At 57.2% G+C, this 17,662-nt stretch overlaps 2 protein-coding genes across 5 annotated transcripts in view; one reads left to right on the top strand and one right to left on the bottom strand.

Annotated features, from left to right (window-relative positions):
* Window positions 1-17,662, bottom strand: part of IL16 (interleukin 16) — a 42,757-nt gene that overhangs the window by 9,801 nt on the left and 15,294 nt on the right. For 2 of the 4 annotated variants that reach the window (XM_078449082.2, XM_078449083.2), the window contains exons 7-12: window positions 17,530-17,647; window positions 14,911-15,043; window positions 9,717-9,804; window positions 7,242-7,720; window positions 3,747-3,891; window positions 330-1,425 (exon numbers count right to left, since the gene is read on the bottom strand). In XM_078449082.2, the coding sequence (XP_078305208.2) occupies window positions 330-1,425; window positions 3,747-3,891; window positions 7,242-7,720; window positions 9,717-9,804; window positions 14,911-15,043; window positions 17,530-17,647 (2,059 nt within the window). Of the gene's footprint in view, window positions 1-329; window positions 1,426-1,786; window positions 3,469-3,684; window positions 3,892-7,241; window positions 7,721-9,716; window positions 9,805-14,910; window positions 15,044-17,529; window positions 17,648-17,662 lie in introns of those variants that run through there. The other 2 variants (XM_060617503.3, XM_078449084.2) reach the window with 2 other exon arrangements.
* Window positions 3,888-10,023, top strand: LOC145715550 (uncharacterized). Its single transcript, XM_081795825.1, has 3 exons — window positions 3,888-5,150; window positions 7,681-8,956; window positions 9,724-10,023. Exon 2 carries the CDS (start codon window positions 7,692-7,694, stop codon window positions 8,682-8,684), a length of 993 nt encoding a protein of 330 aa, XP_081651951.1. The 5' UTR covers window positions 3,888-5,150; window positions 7,681-7,691; the 3' UTR covers window positions 8,685-8,956; window positions 9,724-10,023.

The raw sequence follows: 17,662 nt of genomic DNA, 5'->3' as shown, positions 1-17,662 counted from the left end.
GGGTGGGCCTGGTTTCCTTCCGGGGCGGGGAAGGGGGCGGCCGTCACCTCCCGGCTCCAGTCTGGCCTTCCCGAGCAGGAGCATTCGCTTTCCAAACCTCCGTGGGCCACCGGCGCCTCCCCCGACCCCATCCCTTCCAGAACAGGTGCCGTGAGACTCCTCCTTCGCAGGGAACGTGTAACGCTCACGCACACGCACAGAAAAGAGCAGGCAGAACGGCCCTTCGGTACCCCCGAGACCAAGTTTCAAGGACACGCGCAGATGCGAGAGAAAGGACGATGGGGAAGCAGAGAAGACGGGAGGGGGAGGCGGGCACCGGCCGTACTCACTTGAGGGAGAACCCCATGTCCGAGGCAGGCGGTTCTGCAGCATTGCTCGCGGCCGGGGCGTCGCTGGCCGACGACGCGGGACAGCCCCCGTCCTTGGGGGTGCAGGCAGCCTGGCCCCAGGAGACAGAGGACGGGAGGCACAGCAAGGACTTCATGACAGCCGACGACACCCGGCTACTGATGGAGTAGAGCTGACCGGTCTTCTCGCCCGGCGGCTTCACCTCGCAGGACTGGGTCCCGGACAGCGGGAAGCTTCGTGCCCGCTGGCCGGGCACCTTGACCACCGGGCCTCGAGGTTCCTCCGCGTGTGTCGACAGCAGCCTCAGGAGAGGGTCGGGGTCAGGGAGGGGGGCTTTCTGGCTGGACTGCCGTCCCGGGAGAGGGGACCCCGACGCACCCGGGTCCCCGGGCTCGGGGTGGGTGGGGGGGCCCTGCGGCACCTGCTCTCGCTCTGGCTGCTGCTGCTGCTCGGAGGTGGGGGCGGCCCCTCGCCCCGAGAGGCCAGAAAGCCGACCTCCCTCTTGCTCCCCCGGGGGCCGTGCCGCCTCCCCGACGGAGGCCTCGAGGCTCGCTCTCTGGGCTCCTCTGCTGGGCAGCTGACAGGAGCCGAAGGTCTCAAAAGAGCTGATTCTCTGCTTGATGGAGGAGAAGGCCCGCGTGGGCGGCCCCGGGGGGCGCTCCCCGGAAGCAGGTGCCGGCTGGGCGGGGGAGGCCGGGTCGGGCGGCCGCCTCGGGTCTGCAGCACGCGTCCTCAGACTTTTCAAGCTGTGGCGGAACCAGGCCGGCTTGGGGGCCACGGGAGGACCCTTCTTCACGGCGCCGCTGTCCACCGACTTGCAGACCTTGGGGGCAGCACCGGTGGCGCCCAGCTCCGGCGGGGTCCCGTCCGGGCGGCCCTGCACCCTGTCTTCTTCGCCCAGACTGGCACCGGGCTGCAGAGGCCTGTGGCCGTGGCCGTCACTCATGATGGGGCTGAACAGGTTCTTGACGCAGTCGGAAATTCTCGCCCAGGGCTCTTCGGCCGCGATGTCGAGGCTATAGTCCATCCGGGCCTGCCTCTTAAGGAGCGGGTGTTTCACCGGGGACGTTGGGACCCCTGCAGCGCAGAAACATTGCCCCTGAGTTCTAGTCTCAGAGCGAGACGCCAAGGAGGCCTCGGGGGCTGGGGGGGCGGTGAGTACCCACGCTGGGCCCTGGGGGATAAGCCCCCACTAGCAACCCCTTCAGAACCACAGTTAGCTTCTCAGCATTTCAGGGCCGGACGCGTTTGCAGGGCGCCTCTGGGCCTCTGTCTGGCATCTCACAACTGAGGAATCCAGCATTCGGGAGGGTAAGGGACCGCCTGCTGGCCCAGCCAGGGCGAGACCCCAACCGCTGGTTCCTTGTGCCCTTTCCGTGGCTCCAAGCAGCCCGCCAGCAAGCCGTCACAAATGGAAAAGCCAAAGCAATTTGCCTACCTTCCCAGCTTTTCAGCCCCAGCTCACAGATTGGTGGCCGTATCCGGTTTGGACCGCCCGCCTTGTAAGAAGCAGCGAGGATGGGCCTTCAGAGGGGGCGCACCCGGCCACCTTGGTTCTCCGCCCCCCCCTCGCCGGTCAGCATCTTACATATTTGCGCATCCCTTCTGGAAGGCTGGGGACGCTCTCTTACCCAGGGACAGAGGGAGGCCGGCCTCCGAGCCCCACACAGCAACAAGGCCAAGTGGACGGGTGACCCTTCTGTGGCCCCCAGGCCCGCCCTTTCCCTGGTTAAGAGGCTGTGACTCTGGATTTGCGCTCTGGGGAGGGGAGGGGTGAGGGGTGACACGGCCCAGGGTGAGGAGGACTGACCCTTGCTCTCCCCTCGTCCCAGTGCCCGGCTTCAACGAAAATAGACCGTGAGAGCCTTCGTTGAGCCCCAAAGATACCAGAGGCGCCCCACACAGTCGGGAAGACGTGCGTGGTTACTGCCGACTCCGGGGCTCTGCCGAGGGGGCCCGGCCCTCCTCGCCCGGTTCTGGTTCTGCATTTAAAAGTCGCTCTGCTGCAAAGGGCTGTCAGAGGCTCCGTGGTCAGAGCATCCGCCCGCAAGCCCTCTGCACGCTGGGGTGAGGCTCTCTTGCAGGCAGAGCACTGAGGCGTTCCCTACCATGTTCCTCTATCGGGGTGACTAAGGGAAGGCAGAGTGCGGGGGGAGCCAGCAGCCGTGGGGCACCTGCTCCGGGCGAGACGGGCCAGATGTTTCCACCCACAACGCCCCCCGACCCTCCAGGAGCCCATTCGTGTACTTTTCATGTAGCGTTTCTCAGAGAAGCCATCTGTGTGGCTTGTAGCCTACAGATTTGTTTCTCTGCCACTAGCGGGGGCTCCTTGGTGGCAGGAGCCGGTCAGCCCCCTCTCTCTGTCCCCCCGCCCCCCCCTCCGTCCAGCACCTGGCACTGAGCCGCACAAAGCCGGCGTGCAATGCACGTCTTGCTGATGAGTGGTTGCAGCTCAGAAAAGCAAAGAGGGCTGTCCGGAGGGGCAGAGTCGGGTGTCCCACAGGGGTCTTCCTGACCCCAGGTCCTGTGCCCGTTCTAGCAGGCCACAGGCTGCCACCACACACGCAGCCCACGTCTCGGCAATGGCAGGGCCGCCACGCGAGCACAGCCACCCCCACGGGCACAGCGCCCTCCAGCACGAGCCAAGCTGCCCGCAGCCGGGACGGGCTGGACGCTGTGTGCGACAGCCGGTCACCATCTGTCCCCCAGCTGACTGCCCACCGCATCGTCAGCCTGACCACGAGCTCCCCAGACCGGCAGTGACCCCCTGTCCTGCCGCCCGGGCGCCCCAGGGCTCCTGCCTGCTCGTCAGCCTGAGTGCAGCTGCTGTGTCCATGCTCGGGGTCAGAACCCTACGTTTCCGGGGTCAGAACCCCCCCTCCCAGGGTCAAAACCACCCTTCCCCGGGGTCAGAACCCCTATCCTCGGGGTCAGAACCGCCCCTCCTCGGGGTCAGAACCCTACATCCCCGGGGTCAGAACCCTCATCCTTGGGGTCGGAAGCCCCTCCCCAGGGTCAGAACCCTCCCTCCCTGGGATCAGAACCCTACATCCCCAGGATCAGAACCCCCCTTCCCAGGATCAGAACCACCCCTCCCCGGGGTCAGAACCCTACATCCCTGGGGTCAAAACCCTCCCTCCCCAGGGTCAGAACCCTACATCCCTGGGGTAAGAACCCCCCCTCCCTGGGGTCAGAACCCTACATCCTCAGGGTCAGAACCCCCCTCCCCGGGGTCAGAACCCTACATCCCCAGAGTCAGAACCCCCCTCCCCAGGGTCAGAACCCCCTGTCCCTGGGGTCAGAACCTCCAACCTCAGGCCAAACCCACAATCTTACCTCATTCCCCGGACCTTTACCCGAGAGGTCCTTCCTTCCAGAAGACCGAAACGAAAGCCTACCTGGGCTGGCTCCTCTCCTCCCCGGCTCGGCCTCCGAGGACGGGCCCGCCGCGGGCCCCGGGCAGCAGGCGAGGGCGCGGGGGGCTCTCCCCGCCGTGTCTTCCTGCCCTGGCGGCCGAGGCGCTGGCGGCAGCCCGCTGGCTTCCTGTAGTGTAAACAGGAAGTGAGGCCACGTGCAGGCGGTGGCCTCCAGCCGTCAGAATGCAAGGTGCACCCGGGCTGGAGAGCCCCCTGAGGTGCTCCCACCACAGGTTCCCCGGCGCCCTGGGCCACCCGCGTCGTCGGAGGCCCACCTCCAGGGCACACCCCTCCTTACGGACCGTGAAGCCCCCCGGCCCCCGGGACAGGGACAAGAAGCAGGGGTGTGGAAGGAGCCTGGCCCCGCCGCATTTGCCCCTGCAGCCAGCTGGGCCACCGCCCCGGGAGGGGAGGGCGCGGGGGGCCGCCAGTCTTAGGACAAAACGGGAGTCGATCGCCTTCTGCACCGTTATGCGCAGTGATATTTCGTAAGCGCGCTGGGAGGACGACGGAGCCTGGGGACCCGAGCCATCGCCTGCCCCTGCAGCACCTGCCCTGGCCCCGCATCCGCCCAGGCAGACGTGTTGTCCCCACTGAGCCCCACGCGGTCCCGGGCTCCCTCATGAAACAGCCTCGGGACGAGGCGGACGGGGCCCCACGTGCCCATCTACCACCTGCCCGGAGTTGGCCCGTCCGCGCGGCACCAACGAGATGCTCCTGGGGCCCGGAGGAAGCAGAGAGCTGAAGGAGGCTTCCCAGAGAACTGCTTTCTGTCTGGTTCTCGAACAAAGAGTGAGAATTTTCCAGGCAGAGAAGCAGAACAAGAGCGCTCCAGAGAGCCGGACACCCGCGGGCAGAGCAGCAGCAAGATGCCAGCCGCGACAAGAAGAAGGACAAGAGAGGGGTCACCAGGGCGACGCCGTGGCCGCCTCTGTGTCCTTTCGGTCCCAAGTCAGGCGGATGGCCAGCTGGCTATTGGACAAGGCCACAGGCTTCCTCCCGGGACGAAGGACGGAAGGGGGAACAAACGCATCGCTTGGGACTAAAACAGAAACGGCAAACGTCCGGGGCCCGAGACTAACACCTACGTTGGCAATGAACGGTCTTCGAGAACGTGAGGGCTACCAGAGTGAGAAGCGTGTTCGCAAAGCATCGCCCCCGCCCAAGGTCCCGGTCGGAGAACGGAGCTCGGGGAGAGACCAAGCAACCCCGGAGTCAGTGCGCTCCTTGAACTAGACCTTTGAAGGAGCAAGGCTTGGCCATGGCGTTCAAAGCTTTACGTACTAGGCGGGGGGCTAGAACTTAGCTTCGCTCCTCTGGGGGCTCCTCAAGGTGACACTTATCCCCGTCCACGAGCTGCTGACAGTGTTACAGGCTGACACTCAGGTACCGAGCCCAGTACTCAGAGCAGACACAGACCTCGTCTGTTGTTTTCATTGTCCCTTCTGTGAGGGAGGTGCTTTTTTATTTATTTTATTTTTTTTTAATTTTTTTTTAACGTTTATTTTTGAGACAGAGAGAGACAGAGCATGAACGGGGGAGGGGCAGAGAGAGAGGGAGACACAGAATCGGAAGCAGGCTCCAGGCTCCGAGCCATCAGCCCAGAGCCCGACGCGGGGCTCGAACTCGCGGACCGCGAGATCGTGACCTGAGCTGAAGTCGGACGCTTAACCGACTGAGCCACCCAGGCGCCCCTATTTATTTTTTCTTAAATGGCCCCTGAATTCAGCTCAGTTTTACTCACGTTTTCCTCCAAGGGGTCTTCCCTAGCACGGTGCTCGGCAGGCGACGGAGAGAGAGGGGAAGGGAGGAGAAAAGCGTGGGCTTACAGGGGAGACGGGGGGGGGGGGGGGGGGGGGGGGGGGAGGGGCGGGGATTTCAGTGATGATTTGAGCTCATTAGATAGGAGAGAACTGGTCTCCCTGAGGTCATTTTGGTTGTGGAAGTTAAGTCCCCGTGAGTTACAGGACGGGTGAGGCTTGGGGGTCGTCCTGGGGAGGAAGGACTGCAGGGGGTCGGGGGGGAGAAAAGGACAGACAGATATTGTACACTGGGGCCACGGAGGGACACATCCAGTGAGAAGTCCCCAGAAACTGTCGAGGGAACTTGAAGAGTGACATCCAGCTTTGCGTCCTGGTTTTGCCATTTCTCTGCGCCCTGCCCCTGTCCTGGCAAAGCCGCCCCCCCTTTTCTCCAGGAACAAAGCAAAGAGCCTGGCTCCTCAGCCTGTCTGTCCCTCATCCGCCCTTCTGGACCCACAGGGAAATGCGACATTTGCCTACGGGGGGCGGGGCAGGGGAGGGACCGGACCCACCTGGACAAGCCCACCAGGTGTGGCTAGGGCAGCCACATCCTGCAGCTCTCCGCGGGACCGTGCTTCCTCCTTCCGTCCCTGTCACCCTCCCTCTCAGAACCTTCTTCCCCCACCTGCCCACCCCACCGCTCCGGGGTGGGGGGGGGGTGGCCTTCCGTTCCCGGAGTCTGTCATCAGCCCCAGTCACAGACGGGTGGAGGAGTGTCCCGGGGCCCCACGCCCACCTGCCCGGCCAAGGCGGGGATGTGACAGGCAGCGTAGCTGGGGGTCGACCCACTGGCAGTGGGAGCTTGCACTCAGTCCACTCTTTTCGTGGTTGAGACAGGGGGCAGGGATTTCAGTGATGGTTTGAGCTCATCAGATAGGAGAGAATTGGTCTCCCGGTGCTCGATGGTGCTCCCGGCCGTCAGTCCGCCTTCCCCTACGGGGCGGCGTGGGGCAGAGGAAGGAAACTGAGGTCCTGAACAGATGTGATGGAGGGACAGTCACAGCGATGACGCTCATGCATCTGAGGTTTGCTAGGTGGCTCTGTTTAATGGGCACCACAGCCCTCGCCGGGAGCCGCTATACAGCCCCAGTGAACAGCTAAGGAAACTGAGGCTCCGAGAGCTTGGGATCCCCCCCAAGCCGCACCTACGAGGAAGTGGGTGGGCAGAGCTGATTGGGAAAGAAGCCCGAAACAGTTTCTCGCCGTCACATGGGTCGACTCGCTAATGACAGACGCCAGCTAGCTCTTGGCGACTTCGAGCCTCACGGTAGGCCAATCTCCCAGCAAAAGCACCACGCCTGAAGAAGCGGTGCGAAACACCCCCTGCCCGCCCGGCACGGAACGGCCTTCTGGGGGCGCTGCTGGACTCCATCGTAAATTCCAGTATATTTTGGAAGGGAGCCCAGAGGCCAGCAGCAGGAACGGGGCTTCCGTTCTGGGCCTGGCAAGCCTCGAGTCCTTGCACAGACAGCCCTAGGCTTGAGCTGAGCCCCTTCTGTCTGACGGAGCAGGAGAAACCTTCCCTCCCCGGGGCCACCACTGCTGCTTGGTGCTCGCTCGGGAACCACCGTGCAAAAAAGCGAAATGAAAACAACCAACGACAACCACAAAACCAACCGCTCCTCCCGGCTCTGGCGCTCGAGAGAACATTCGACCCGTCCGGCCCCTCTCTCACCTGGCCACACGCCGGCAAAGTGGGCCCTGAAGGGCATGGGGAGTTCTCTCTCTCTTCCAGACTCTTCTGAGGGTCGCTGTCACTTTTAAAGTATTTTCTGGGCGGAGGCTTGGGCTTGGAGGTCGTGGGTTTTCTCACCAAAATCTCGAAGGATTTCTTCAGTCTCAGCGGTGGGTGGCTGTGCGGGAACCCAGGGCGGGGCGGGCTCTCCTGGGGCGGCCGGGACGGAGCCACGGGAAGCGTCCCCGGCTCCTGCACTGGGGACAGGCTCGGGCTGGGCGTGTGGACTTCCGGGTCGGAAGGCTGCTGCTCGCTGCCGCTGACGGGGCTTCCCCCGGGGGACCCGGACACGTAGCTGCTGTCGCTGCTGGAACGGATCATGACCTTCTGAGCCCTGCGATTAGGGCCTGCTGAGTTCCTCTCTCTCTCCTTCTCCAAGGTCGGCCGCCCATGCCAGCTGCTCTCCAGCCTCGGGACACCTGCAGGGGAAGCACGAGGAACCCCCCACAGCTGGGCTTGAGAGGCAAACGCACCCTTGGCCGCGCTCCCGACCGCCCCGGGCTGCACGCTGCACCCCGGGCTGTCTGCTTCCCATCTGAGGTCACTGGGGATTTGGAGCCCGGCCGTCTCGGGTTTGTCCCAGAAAAGCCGTATGACTCCAGCTTGGGAAAAATCACTCAACCTGAGTCTCCGTGTGATGGGCATGGAGACGTGTCCCCAACTTGCCCGTCAAAGAAGGGCTCGCTGTCCCACCTGTGGAAGGGCTGGTGGCAGATGCCTGCCACTGTCCGCCCCTCTAGGGACTGCCTACAGGAGCTGTCTCCCCAAGGCGAGCTCGCGTCCGATGACCGACGGAGATGGGCTGTAAAGGGGGGGTGGGCGGGAGCGTCTGCCACCAAACCAGACAATTCTAATGTGTCTTTTAGCTCCACAGTTCCAGGGCTGAAGCTGGCATCTCAGCTCACCTCCTCCCTCTGCCCAGCCCTCTTCTCTCCTCCCCTCCACGGGCTCCGACCCCTTGGACCCCTCCGAGATAGCACCCTGCACGCCAAGCTGGCCTCCTGGGAAACCCAACCAGCAAAATTCCATCTTTTCACCTGTAAAATGGGGATAATAGTTATAGGGTCACCGAGCTTGTTTTGGGGGCTCAGCATCGAAGAGAGAGAGGACACCGGCCAGTGTGCGTTGAGCCTTGTAGCAAGAGGACACCGTTTCCTCCAGCTGAGGACGAATCGACAGCTTCAGGACCACACTTTCTTAGCCATAGTACCCTTTCTCTTCCCTCCCATCCAGCCTTTCTTCCTGGGTCATCCCTGCACACACACCCATTCTCAGCACCGCGTCCGTCCACACAATCCTGAGAGGCCCTTTTCTGTAGCGGCAAACCGCCCCCCGTGTGTTTCTTTTCTACAATCAGAGCTCAAAGGAGTGGGAGCAGACTGAGACCCAGCCTCTTGCTCAGATTCCAGCTCATTCTGGAAGGCCAGGAGAGCGAGGAGAGCCCCGTGGAAGAGAATCCTAGACCTTAGGAGAAAACCAAAGTCAGCCAAGCTCACGGTTTGAATCCCCGATGAAGAACAAGATTTCTTTTGCTTTTTCCTGGTCATAAAATAATGCAGCCTCATTAGAAGGAACTCGGCCCCAAAAAGAAAGAAATGAAAGTGAAGATCCACCTGCCGTCCGATCCACTGGAGAGAACCACTGTCCAAATATGGGTGAGTTTCTCAGTGATATTTTCCCGAGCATGAATGTTGAGTGGGTGGAGAGGGTAGAACCTTTTCTCTGAACGCTTTCAGCCTGTGTAGCCTCCTTGTCAATATTTGCATGTTGTTCTATCACACACTCCACGATGGCTTGGCCGATGCCCCTCAGCCGAGCACAGAGGCCGCTAGCACCCAGGGACTGAAGCCAGTCGACCTGGTTCCCTTCCAGATGCTCTGTGCACCATACAATGTGATTTTGGGTAAGAGAGCCTCTCAGCGGCCCGCTTTTTCCTTAGAAACGTGCATAAAAATTATATGTAAGGATCCAGTAAAATAATGCATGAATTAGTTCCAGTGTCTGACATGACAAGGCCTTAAGAAAGATTAGATATTATGTTATTAGATATTTTTTCTAAAGAGTCTATTATTATGAACTTGTGATTGAAAACTCAACTGTGTATAGGGGCAACTGCCAATGACAGCCTGGTATAAGATGACAGGGGATGGCGGGAACAACAGAGGCCAGAGGAGTGCCGGCCCAGTGAAGAAACATACAAATTCAGATGCTTCGAACATCGTGTGCCTCCCCAACAGAGCAAACACGTGAGCCAAGCTCAGCTGGTAGGCTGCTAGCTTTCAGCCTTTGTCCACGTTGCAGGCTCGTCGGTGATGTGACAGTCACATCGCTGAGGTAGAAGGCAAGTCAATGGCTCAACCCTGAGCTGTCTAAGAAGGCAAAGATGTTCAAGTCAAAGTTCACTGTTTCTCTTACCTTCCAGGCTCCACTGATGCCTCTCCTTTCCAAACTTGACGTTCTCCACAGCCTGGGCCACAGCTTCTTTGAGTTGCATTTCAGACACCTAGAAAATACCGGTCACCTCCTCAAGTAAACGGCAGCAACGTCTGCATCAGGCTCTGAGTCCTATAGCAGCTCCCAAGCGTGGCCCCTGGATGCCAGGATCTGTCCTTCCAACCCACTCTGCAAATAGCTGACAGTGTCCACTTCTAGAAACACCCTGTTGATTCCAGGGCATCAGTGGTTCTCTAGTATATTGTCAGTAAAGTCCAAAGTCTGTCAATAAAGGGGTTCCTGAGGTGGCCACTCTCGACTCTCCAACCTTCTCTCCATGGCTTGCTGAAAACCTCCAGGCAAAGTTACCACTTGACAGTTTACCTTTTGGAGCATTCCACTCTCGGCAATGCTGCCATGACATCATCATCACTATCTTCATCACCATCATCGCCATCATAATCACGATCATCATCACCACCATCACCATCATCATCACCACCACCATCATCATCATCATCTTCATCACCATCATCATCACCATCACCACTACCATCATCACCACCATCATCACCATCATCATCACCACCATCATCATCACCATCATCTTCATCACCATCATCATCATCACCATCACCACCACCATCATCACCACCATCATCACCATCATCATCACCACCACCATCATCATCACCATCATCATCATCATCACCACCACCATCATCACCATCATCATCACCACCACCATCATCATCACCATCATCTTCATCACCATCATCATCATCACCATCACCACCACCATCATCACCACCATCATCACCACCATCATCACCATCATCATCACCACCATCATCACCACCATCATCACCATCATCTTCATCACCATCATCATCACCACCATCATCACCCATCATCATCATCATCATCATCACCACCACCATCATCATCACCACCACCATCATCATCACCATCACCACCATCATCACCCATCATCATCATCATCATCATCACCACCACCATCATCATCACCACCACCATCATCATCACCATCATCATCTTCATCACCATCATCATCATCACCATCACCACCACCATCATCACCATCATCACCATCATCTTCATCACCATCATCATCACCACCATCATCACCCATCATCATCATCATCATCATCACCACCACCATCATCATCACCACCACCATCATCACCATCACCATCATCACCACCACCATCATCACCATCATCATCTTCATCACCATCATCATCATCACCATCATCATCTTCATCACCGTCATCATCACCATCACCACCACCATCATCACCACCATCATCACCATCATCATCTTCATCACCATCATCATCATCACCATCATCATCATCTTCATCACCGTCATCATCACCATCACCACCACCATCATCACCACCATCATCACCATCATCATCATCATCATCATCACCACCATCATCACCACCACCATCATCATCACCATCATCATCTTCATCACCATCATCACCATCATCATCACCATCATCTTCATCACCATCATCATCATCCCCATCATCATCATCATGATCTTCATCACCGTCATCATCACCACCATCATCACCCATCATCATCATCACCACCACCATCATCATCATCTTCATCACCACCATCATCATCACCACCATCATCATCATCACCACCACCATCATCATCACCATCATCATCACCATCATCATCACCATCTTCATCATCACCACCATCATGATCATCATCATCACCACCAGCATCACCATCATCATCATCACCATCACCATCACCATTTTGCTTTAACAGGTCACTAACAGTTAAGAGTATGACTTTTGGAGCCACAGTATATATAAAGAACCCCTACAAATCAACAACCAAAACCAAACAGCCCAACTAAAAAATGGGAAAAGAACTTGAATAGTCTTTTCTCAAAAGAATGTATACAGATGGCCGGCGAGCACCTGAAAAGATACTCAACATCACTAATCACTGGGGAAGTGCAAATCAAAACCACAATGAGATACTGCCTCACACCCATAAGTGCTATCAAAAAAAACAGGAAACAATATGTGTTGATAAGGATGTGAGAAATTGGAAGCCTTGTGTGCTGCTGGTGGGAACGTAAAATGGTTCAGCTGCTGCGGAAACGGTGTGGCGGTCCCTCAAAAAATTACAAATATAATTATCACTTGGCCCAGCAATTTCACTTCTAGATACATGCCCAAGGACAATGGAGAGCGGGGACTCGAGTAGGTACGTGTACACCCCTGTCCAGAACAGCATTATTCACAATAGCCAAAGGTGACGCAACCCAAGTGGCCACTGACACACGAGTGGGTAAACAAAATATGGCACGTACATACAACCGAGTGCCATTCAGCCTTAAGGATATGCCAACGTGCGCTACAACGTGGAAGGACCTTGAAGACATTTTGCTGAGTGAAATAACTCGGTCACAGAAAGACAAGTCCTGTACGATCCCACTTACAGGAAGTACATAGAGGCGTCAACACTGTAGAGACAGAAGGTAGAATGCTGGTTTCCAGGGGCTGGTGAGAGGGCGAATGGTGAGCTGTTTAATGGATACAGAATCCCAGCTTTACAAGAGGAAAAGCGATCTGAAGGCGGCCGGTGGTGCTGGTGTCCACCCCCCTCATGCCATTGAACTATACACTTGCGAATGGGGAAGATGGTCAGTTTCATGTTAGATGTATTTTACCACAAGGACCGGGTAATAACGATACGTGAATCGCCGACAGCGCTGGGCACGTCGCCCGGCAAGCGGCAAACTCTCAGTACAGGAGAGTTAATATCGCCGGCAGTTCTGCAAGGGCAAAGACCGCTCCCCAGTTTCAGAGCTGAGACACCAGGGGTGCTGGGAGATCAGATGAATGTCCAAGAGGTCACTGTGAGTGAGACAGGAGCCCGGCATCCCTCTGTGTGCGCGCTGGTCGTCCCCACCTGCAACACCTTCCAGGCTTCCAGACCCGGCTCCGTTTTCTGGGTCGCTGGCACCCTGACTCCCTCAGCCTCCGTGGCCTGTCTGTGTGCGCCCCGCCCCACCCCGCCCCTCCAGCCGGCACCAAGCTCCTCAAGGCCAGGGCTCCGGCCTTGGCCCCACACCCTGACTCCAACTCCACTGCCCTCTCCACACGGGACCCCAGAGCGGCAAGAGTCGCTGAGCCCGCCTCCTTTCCTTCTGTCGCCCAGAGCTGTAGACGAAGTCCTTGTTCACCTGAGTACGAAGCTTGCTTCTCTCTCGGGTGCTCCTCCTTTGTCTAGTGCCACCACGGAACAGAGCTGGGCTCGAGCCCCACTACACCAGCTGCGTGTAGATCGCCTGTCAATCTACCTCTGTCCTGTTTCCGCGGGGAGTTGGGAGTCTGTTAGCTACAAGCACAGGCTTTGAAGCCTAGCGTCTTCCTGTAGAAGATCCACCACGGGGCGAGTTCCTTTTTCCTTTCTGAGCCTCGGTGCCCTCCTCTGTGAACGAGCAGGGAGCATCATACTGACTTCAGAGGGTTCTTCGACAACTAAACGCTATTGCGCTTGTCACGTCTTTCAGCAAATATGCCTGATACACTCAAGGATTCCATAGATAGTGACGGTGACTATCACCGCGTCCCCAAAGGAACCCCAGCAATGCCACTCCCAAGGGTCCCTCCGACCTGGGCTCCACTTCTCAGCCATTATCAGCCCTGAATCTCACCGCCTACTGGACACCCCATGGGTACCTCAATCTGCTTACGCCCACATGAGACCACTTCCTCCCTCCCAAACCCCCCCCTCCTTCCCTTGTCGCCACTGGGGAGTGCTGTCGCCATCACTCGGTCTTCCGATCCCCAAACACCCCAGTCATCCTAGACCCCTGTGCCCCAGGCTAATCAGCCAACAGTACGACCAATTCTTCCCCAACTGCCTCCATCCCTCTGCCCACATCTACTGTGAAGTTCAGGCCCTCACCATCTGGTTCCTTTCTCTTCCAAACTCCAGGATATACCCACCCCCTACCCCATCCTCCAGGGCACAATCAACAGTTAAAAAAATAAAATCTCGGGGCGCCTGGGTGGCGCAGTCAGTTAAGCGTCCGACTTCAGCCAGGTCACGATCTCGCGGTCTGTGAGTTCGAGCCCCGCGTCAGGCTCTGGGCTGATGGCTCGGAGCCTGGAGCCTGTTTCCGATTCTGTGTCTCCCTCTCTCTGCCCCTCCCCCGTTCATGCTCTGTCTCTCTCTGTCCCAAAAAAAAAAAAAAAAAAAAGTTGGAAAAAAAAAAAAATCTCGCCTGCTTCCGATTCTGTGTCTCCCTCGCTCTCTGCCCCTCCCCGACTCATGCTCTGTCTCTCTCTCTCTCTCTCAAAAATAAATAAACGTTAAGAAATTTAAAAAATAATAAAATAAAATCTGAACATCATTACACGAACAGCCACACACCCTCCCCTCGCTCCTCACCCCCCACAGAATGCCACGCACGCCCCTAAGCATCCCGTGTGACTCCCATGCCATGCCGACCTGTACCCTTAGCCTCTCCACCTGCGCCCGCACCCCAGCCCCACGCTCCTTCCTTCCATGGCAGGTCCCTTCCTGACCCTGTAGCTCCATGGAACGACCTTCCTCAAATCCTCTGCCTGGAGACAACTAACTTTCAGTAATTCTTGCTTCATGAATTACCTACCTGCCTTCATGCAACCTTCCTTTCTGTCTCCCTCTGTTCCCAGAACACTTCCCACCCTGTATTGTAATTATGTGTAGGTCATCGTCTCCAGCCAGACGCTGAGCCCCAGAGGGCAAGACCGTGTACTACGAACTTGTTCATCCCTGTATGCTGGGGTGCACAGCTCCCGACAGTCGCATAGTGAGCGGGTCCCTACTCGATGCACGGATGAATTGGTCCCTGGCCTCCACTTGCAGGGATCCTGGGTCTGTATTTTCCTGCCCGAGAGCTTGTAACCAGCTGTAAGAGCTTCCCTAAGCCAATGCCAGTTGCCTCTGGCGTCTAGGAGTCGGCCAGTGGACCCCCGCTGCGTTCACTCGTTATTACACTTGGAACAGGTTCTCGGGAATTCGGGTCCAAACCCAGAGGGCATCACCCGCGTTCATCCATTTCTTGTCCCAAGTACGGCAAGAGTGAGCCTGGGAGGAAGAAGACGTCCCGGTGGGGTGTTACCTGTGGGTCTGGATGCCGGCTGACGATGATGGGGACGGGCCCAGGACTGCAGTGACTCAGGATCGCGTAGACTTCATTGAGCGTCAGGCAGTGCACAGGGGAGTCATTGATTTCCACGATCTCGTCCCCACACCTGGGAGAGCATACACGGAAGCCGTCAGCGAGCTAACCGTCGTGGCGTTCGGACGCTCCCTTCCCTGACGCCCCACTCAGGGACTTCGCTCTCTGACGGGACCTAAAACTTACACCAATAAATAGAGCTCCTTAGCCACCCAGCTGACATTCAGAGCGGGACGGACCAGGGCAGTGCACGCTCACTCCTCGCTGCGTGACCACAGCGTGGGGGATGTTTCATACCCATTTTGTGGGTCAACGCGAAGAAAAGTTGGTCTGAACTTTCCTCTTCGTCTTCCCCATTAAAGTCTGTCTAACCGAGATGGGGGGTGTAGGTTAACCCGATTTAAGCGATTAACCAACGAACTGTGATATAAGCAATCACATCCGCTCCTCGGGCCTCACTGTTCCCATCTGTAGAATGGTTAGGAGGAAAGACGGATGCTTTGCGCTAACCGGTAAAGAAGATATAACTGGGCTGGGAGCAGTGGAAGCCCTTGGAAAAAGAAGGAAGGAGAGAAAGCATGGAGTTCATTCTCGTTGGAAGATGGGGATAGAGTTATGGAAAATTTAGATGGGTCCTGTTACCTACCCAGAAAAAAAGAAAAAACACAAGGAAGGTAGAAAAGATAGGGACGTATCCGTACTTGGAGGATTTGGGCAATCCAACCCCCTTGTCTCGGAGCTGGGGAAACCGAGGCACAGAGGGTGAAATATTCTCGATAAGACCTAGCTTAGAGTTTAAAAAAAAAAAAAAGGCTTTTTCTAGAAACAGCCATGTAGTAAATGTCTTAGGCTTTGCAGTTCACACTCTGTTGCAATGACTAAACTCTGATGTTGTGGCGTGGAAACAGCAGGTGTAGACGATGTGTCAACAAATGAGCGTGGCTGTGTTCCGATAAACCTTTCTTTAAAAAAACCAAGCAGGTGACGGGCCCCAGGTTGCTGACCACTGGTCTGGCGGGTGATCAGCCCAGCGGGGATCGGAGCGCAGGTCTCCAGGGCTGAGTTCGCCGTCCCTCCCGCTGTGGTCTGCTGTCTCCCGTCACAGTTCCGCTCAGCCGGTCCCCCTTCCCCTTTGCTAAGAAAGCACGCATTTTGGGGGCACCTGGGTGGCTCAGTCGGTTGAGCATCCGACTTCGGCTCCGGTCATGACCTCACGGTTCATGGGTTCGAGCCCCGCGTTGGGCTCTGCGCTGACCTGCTTCGGATTCTGAGTCTCCCTCTCTCTCTGCCCCTCCCCTGCTTGTGCTTCGTCTCTCTCTCAAAAATAAATAAACATTTTAAAAAATTAAAAAAAAAAAAAAAAAGAAAGTGCACATTTTCATTGATGTAACTGAAGACCACCGCAGAAGCTTCCAGAACAATCCCTACCCAGCTGCAGGTCTAGGGGGGAGGACTCTCTGTCTGAAGGGATTAGGGCTAAGGCCGTTGTGGTGACTGTGCAGTCATGTCCCAGGTGACATGGCAGCTCAGCAAACGGCTGTCGCCGTCCTGCGCGTGACAACAGCAAATCCGTCTCGAAGCTAAAGCACCATCGAGACGGCATCCCGAGCAGGCCTTGCCCTTACACGGACTGCAGTGGTGGGAAAACCTTCAAAACTATGACCAAACTCTCCGGAGTTAGCAAGCCCCGAACCCAGTGAGAGGAGGGACGCGCGAAGATGCGTGAACCGGAAATATCGTGACAGGTTAAACGGGGGTCAATGGCACCGAAACCCAACTCGCTTACTGGAAAGGAGATTCAGGCTCGGGCATCTCTTAGAAGTTATCTGCAGGGACGTAGGTCTGGAGCGTCCGCAAGGATCTGGTTTATACCATCAAGAAACTGAGTTAACACTACTGATTTGCTTCGTAAGTGAGCGTCTTTCTCCATACAGGGTGCACAGGCAAACCTCCTCGGGGCTCCTATTTACGTCACCGTAAATCCTGTGCTACTTAGATCTGAATCAAGGTGTGTTCACTTCCTGTTTCCCATTTTGGACCGGCATTCCCTGAGATAATGCCTCTTCTTTTCTTTTTTCTTCTTTCTTTAAGGACAGGGCAAGGAGGAGAGCCAGAGAAAGAGGGAGAGAGGCTCCCAAGCGGGCTCCGTGCCGTCAGCACAGAGCCCCACGTGGGGCTCGATCTCACCAACCGTGACCTGAGCTGAAATCAAGCGTCGCAGGCTTCATCAGCCGAGCCCCCCAGGAGCCCCGACAATGCCTCTTGAACTGCAACGTGCACACAGATCCCTGAGGGTCTTGTGAAAAGGCGGGTTCCGCCGTGGCAGGTCTGGAGAGGGGCCCGAGATGCTACATTGCTAGCAAACTTCCGAGGGATCTCGCTGCCACTGGTCCGGGGACCACAGCTGGAAGAACGAGGCTCTGAGCCACGCTTGGGTCATTCTAAATATCTCGTCTCCAAATTAACCTGCTGCCTTCTAAGGAATTCCTTCCCCCTGATGGAAATCAGGGCTGTTTGTTGTTGTTGTTGTTGTTTTCAAACACAGAAATGAGGACATACCAGAGCCGTCCATCCAAGTGTGCCACAGACCCCGGAGAGAGCGTGTGAACGAAAATGCCGGAGATGCACTGGAAATAGGGCACACTGCACAGGCCGATGCCCAGACCGACGCCAGCCTCTGGAAGGCAGAGCA

The sequence above is a fragment of the Panthera onca genome, chromosome B3 (assembly GCF_046562875.1).
Source record: "Panthera onca isolate mPanOnc1 chromosome B3, mPanOnc1 haplotype 2, whole genome shotgun sequence".
Taxonomy (NCBI): Eukaryota; Metazoa; Chordata; class Mammalia; order Carnivora; family Felidae; genus Panthera; species Panthera onca.
The sequence above is the reverse complement of the archived record's forward strand: the minus strand, read 5'-3'. Positions and strand labels throughout refer to the sequence as shown.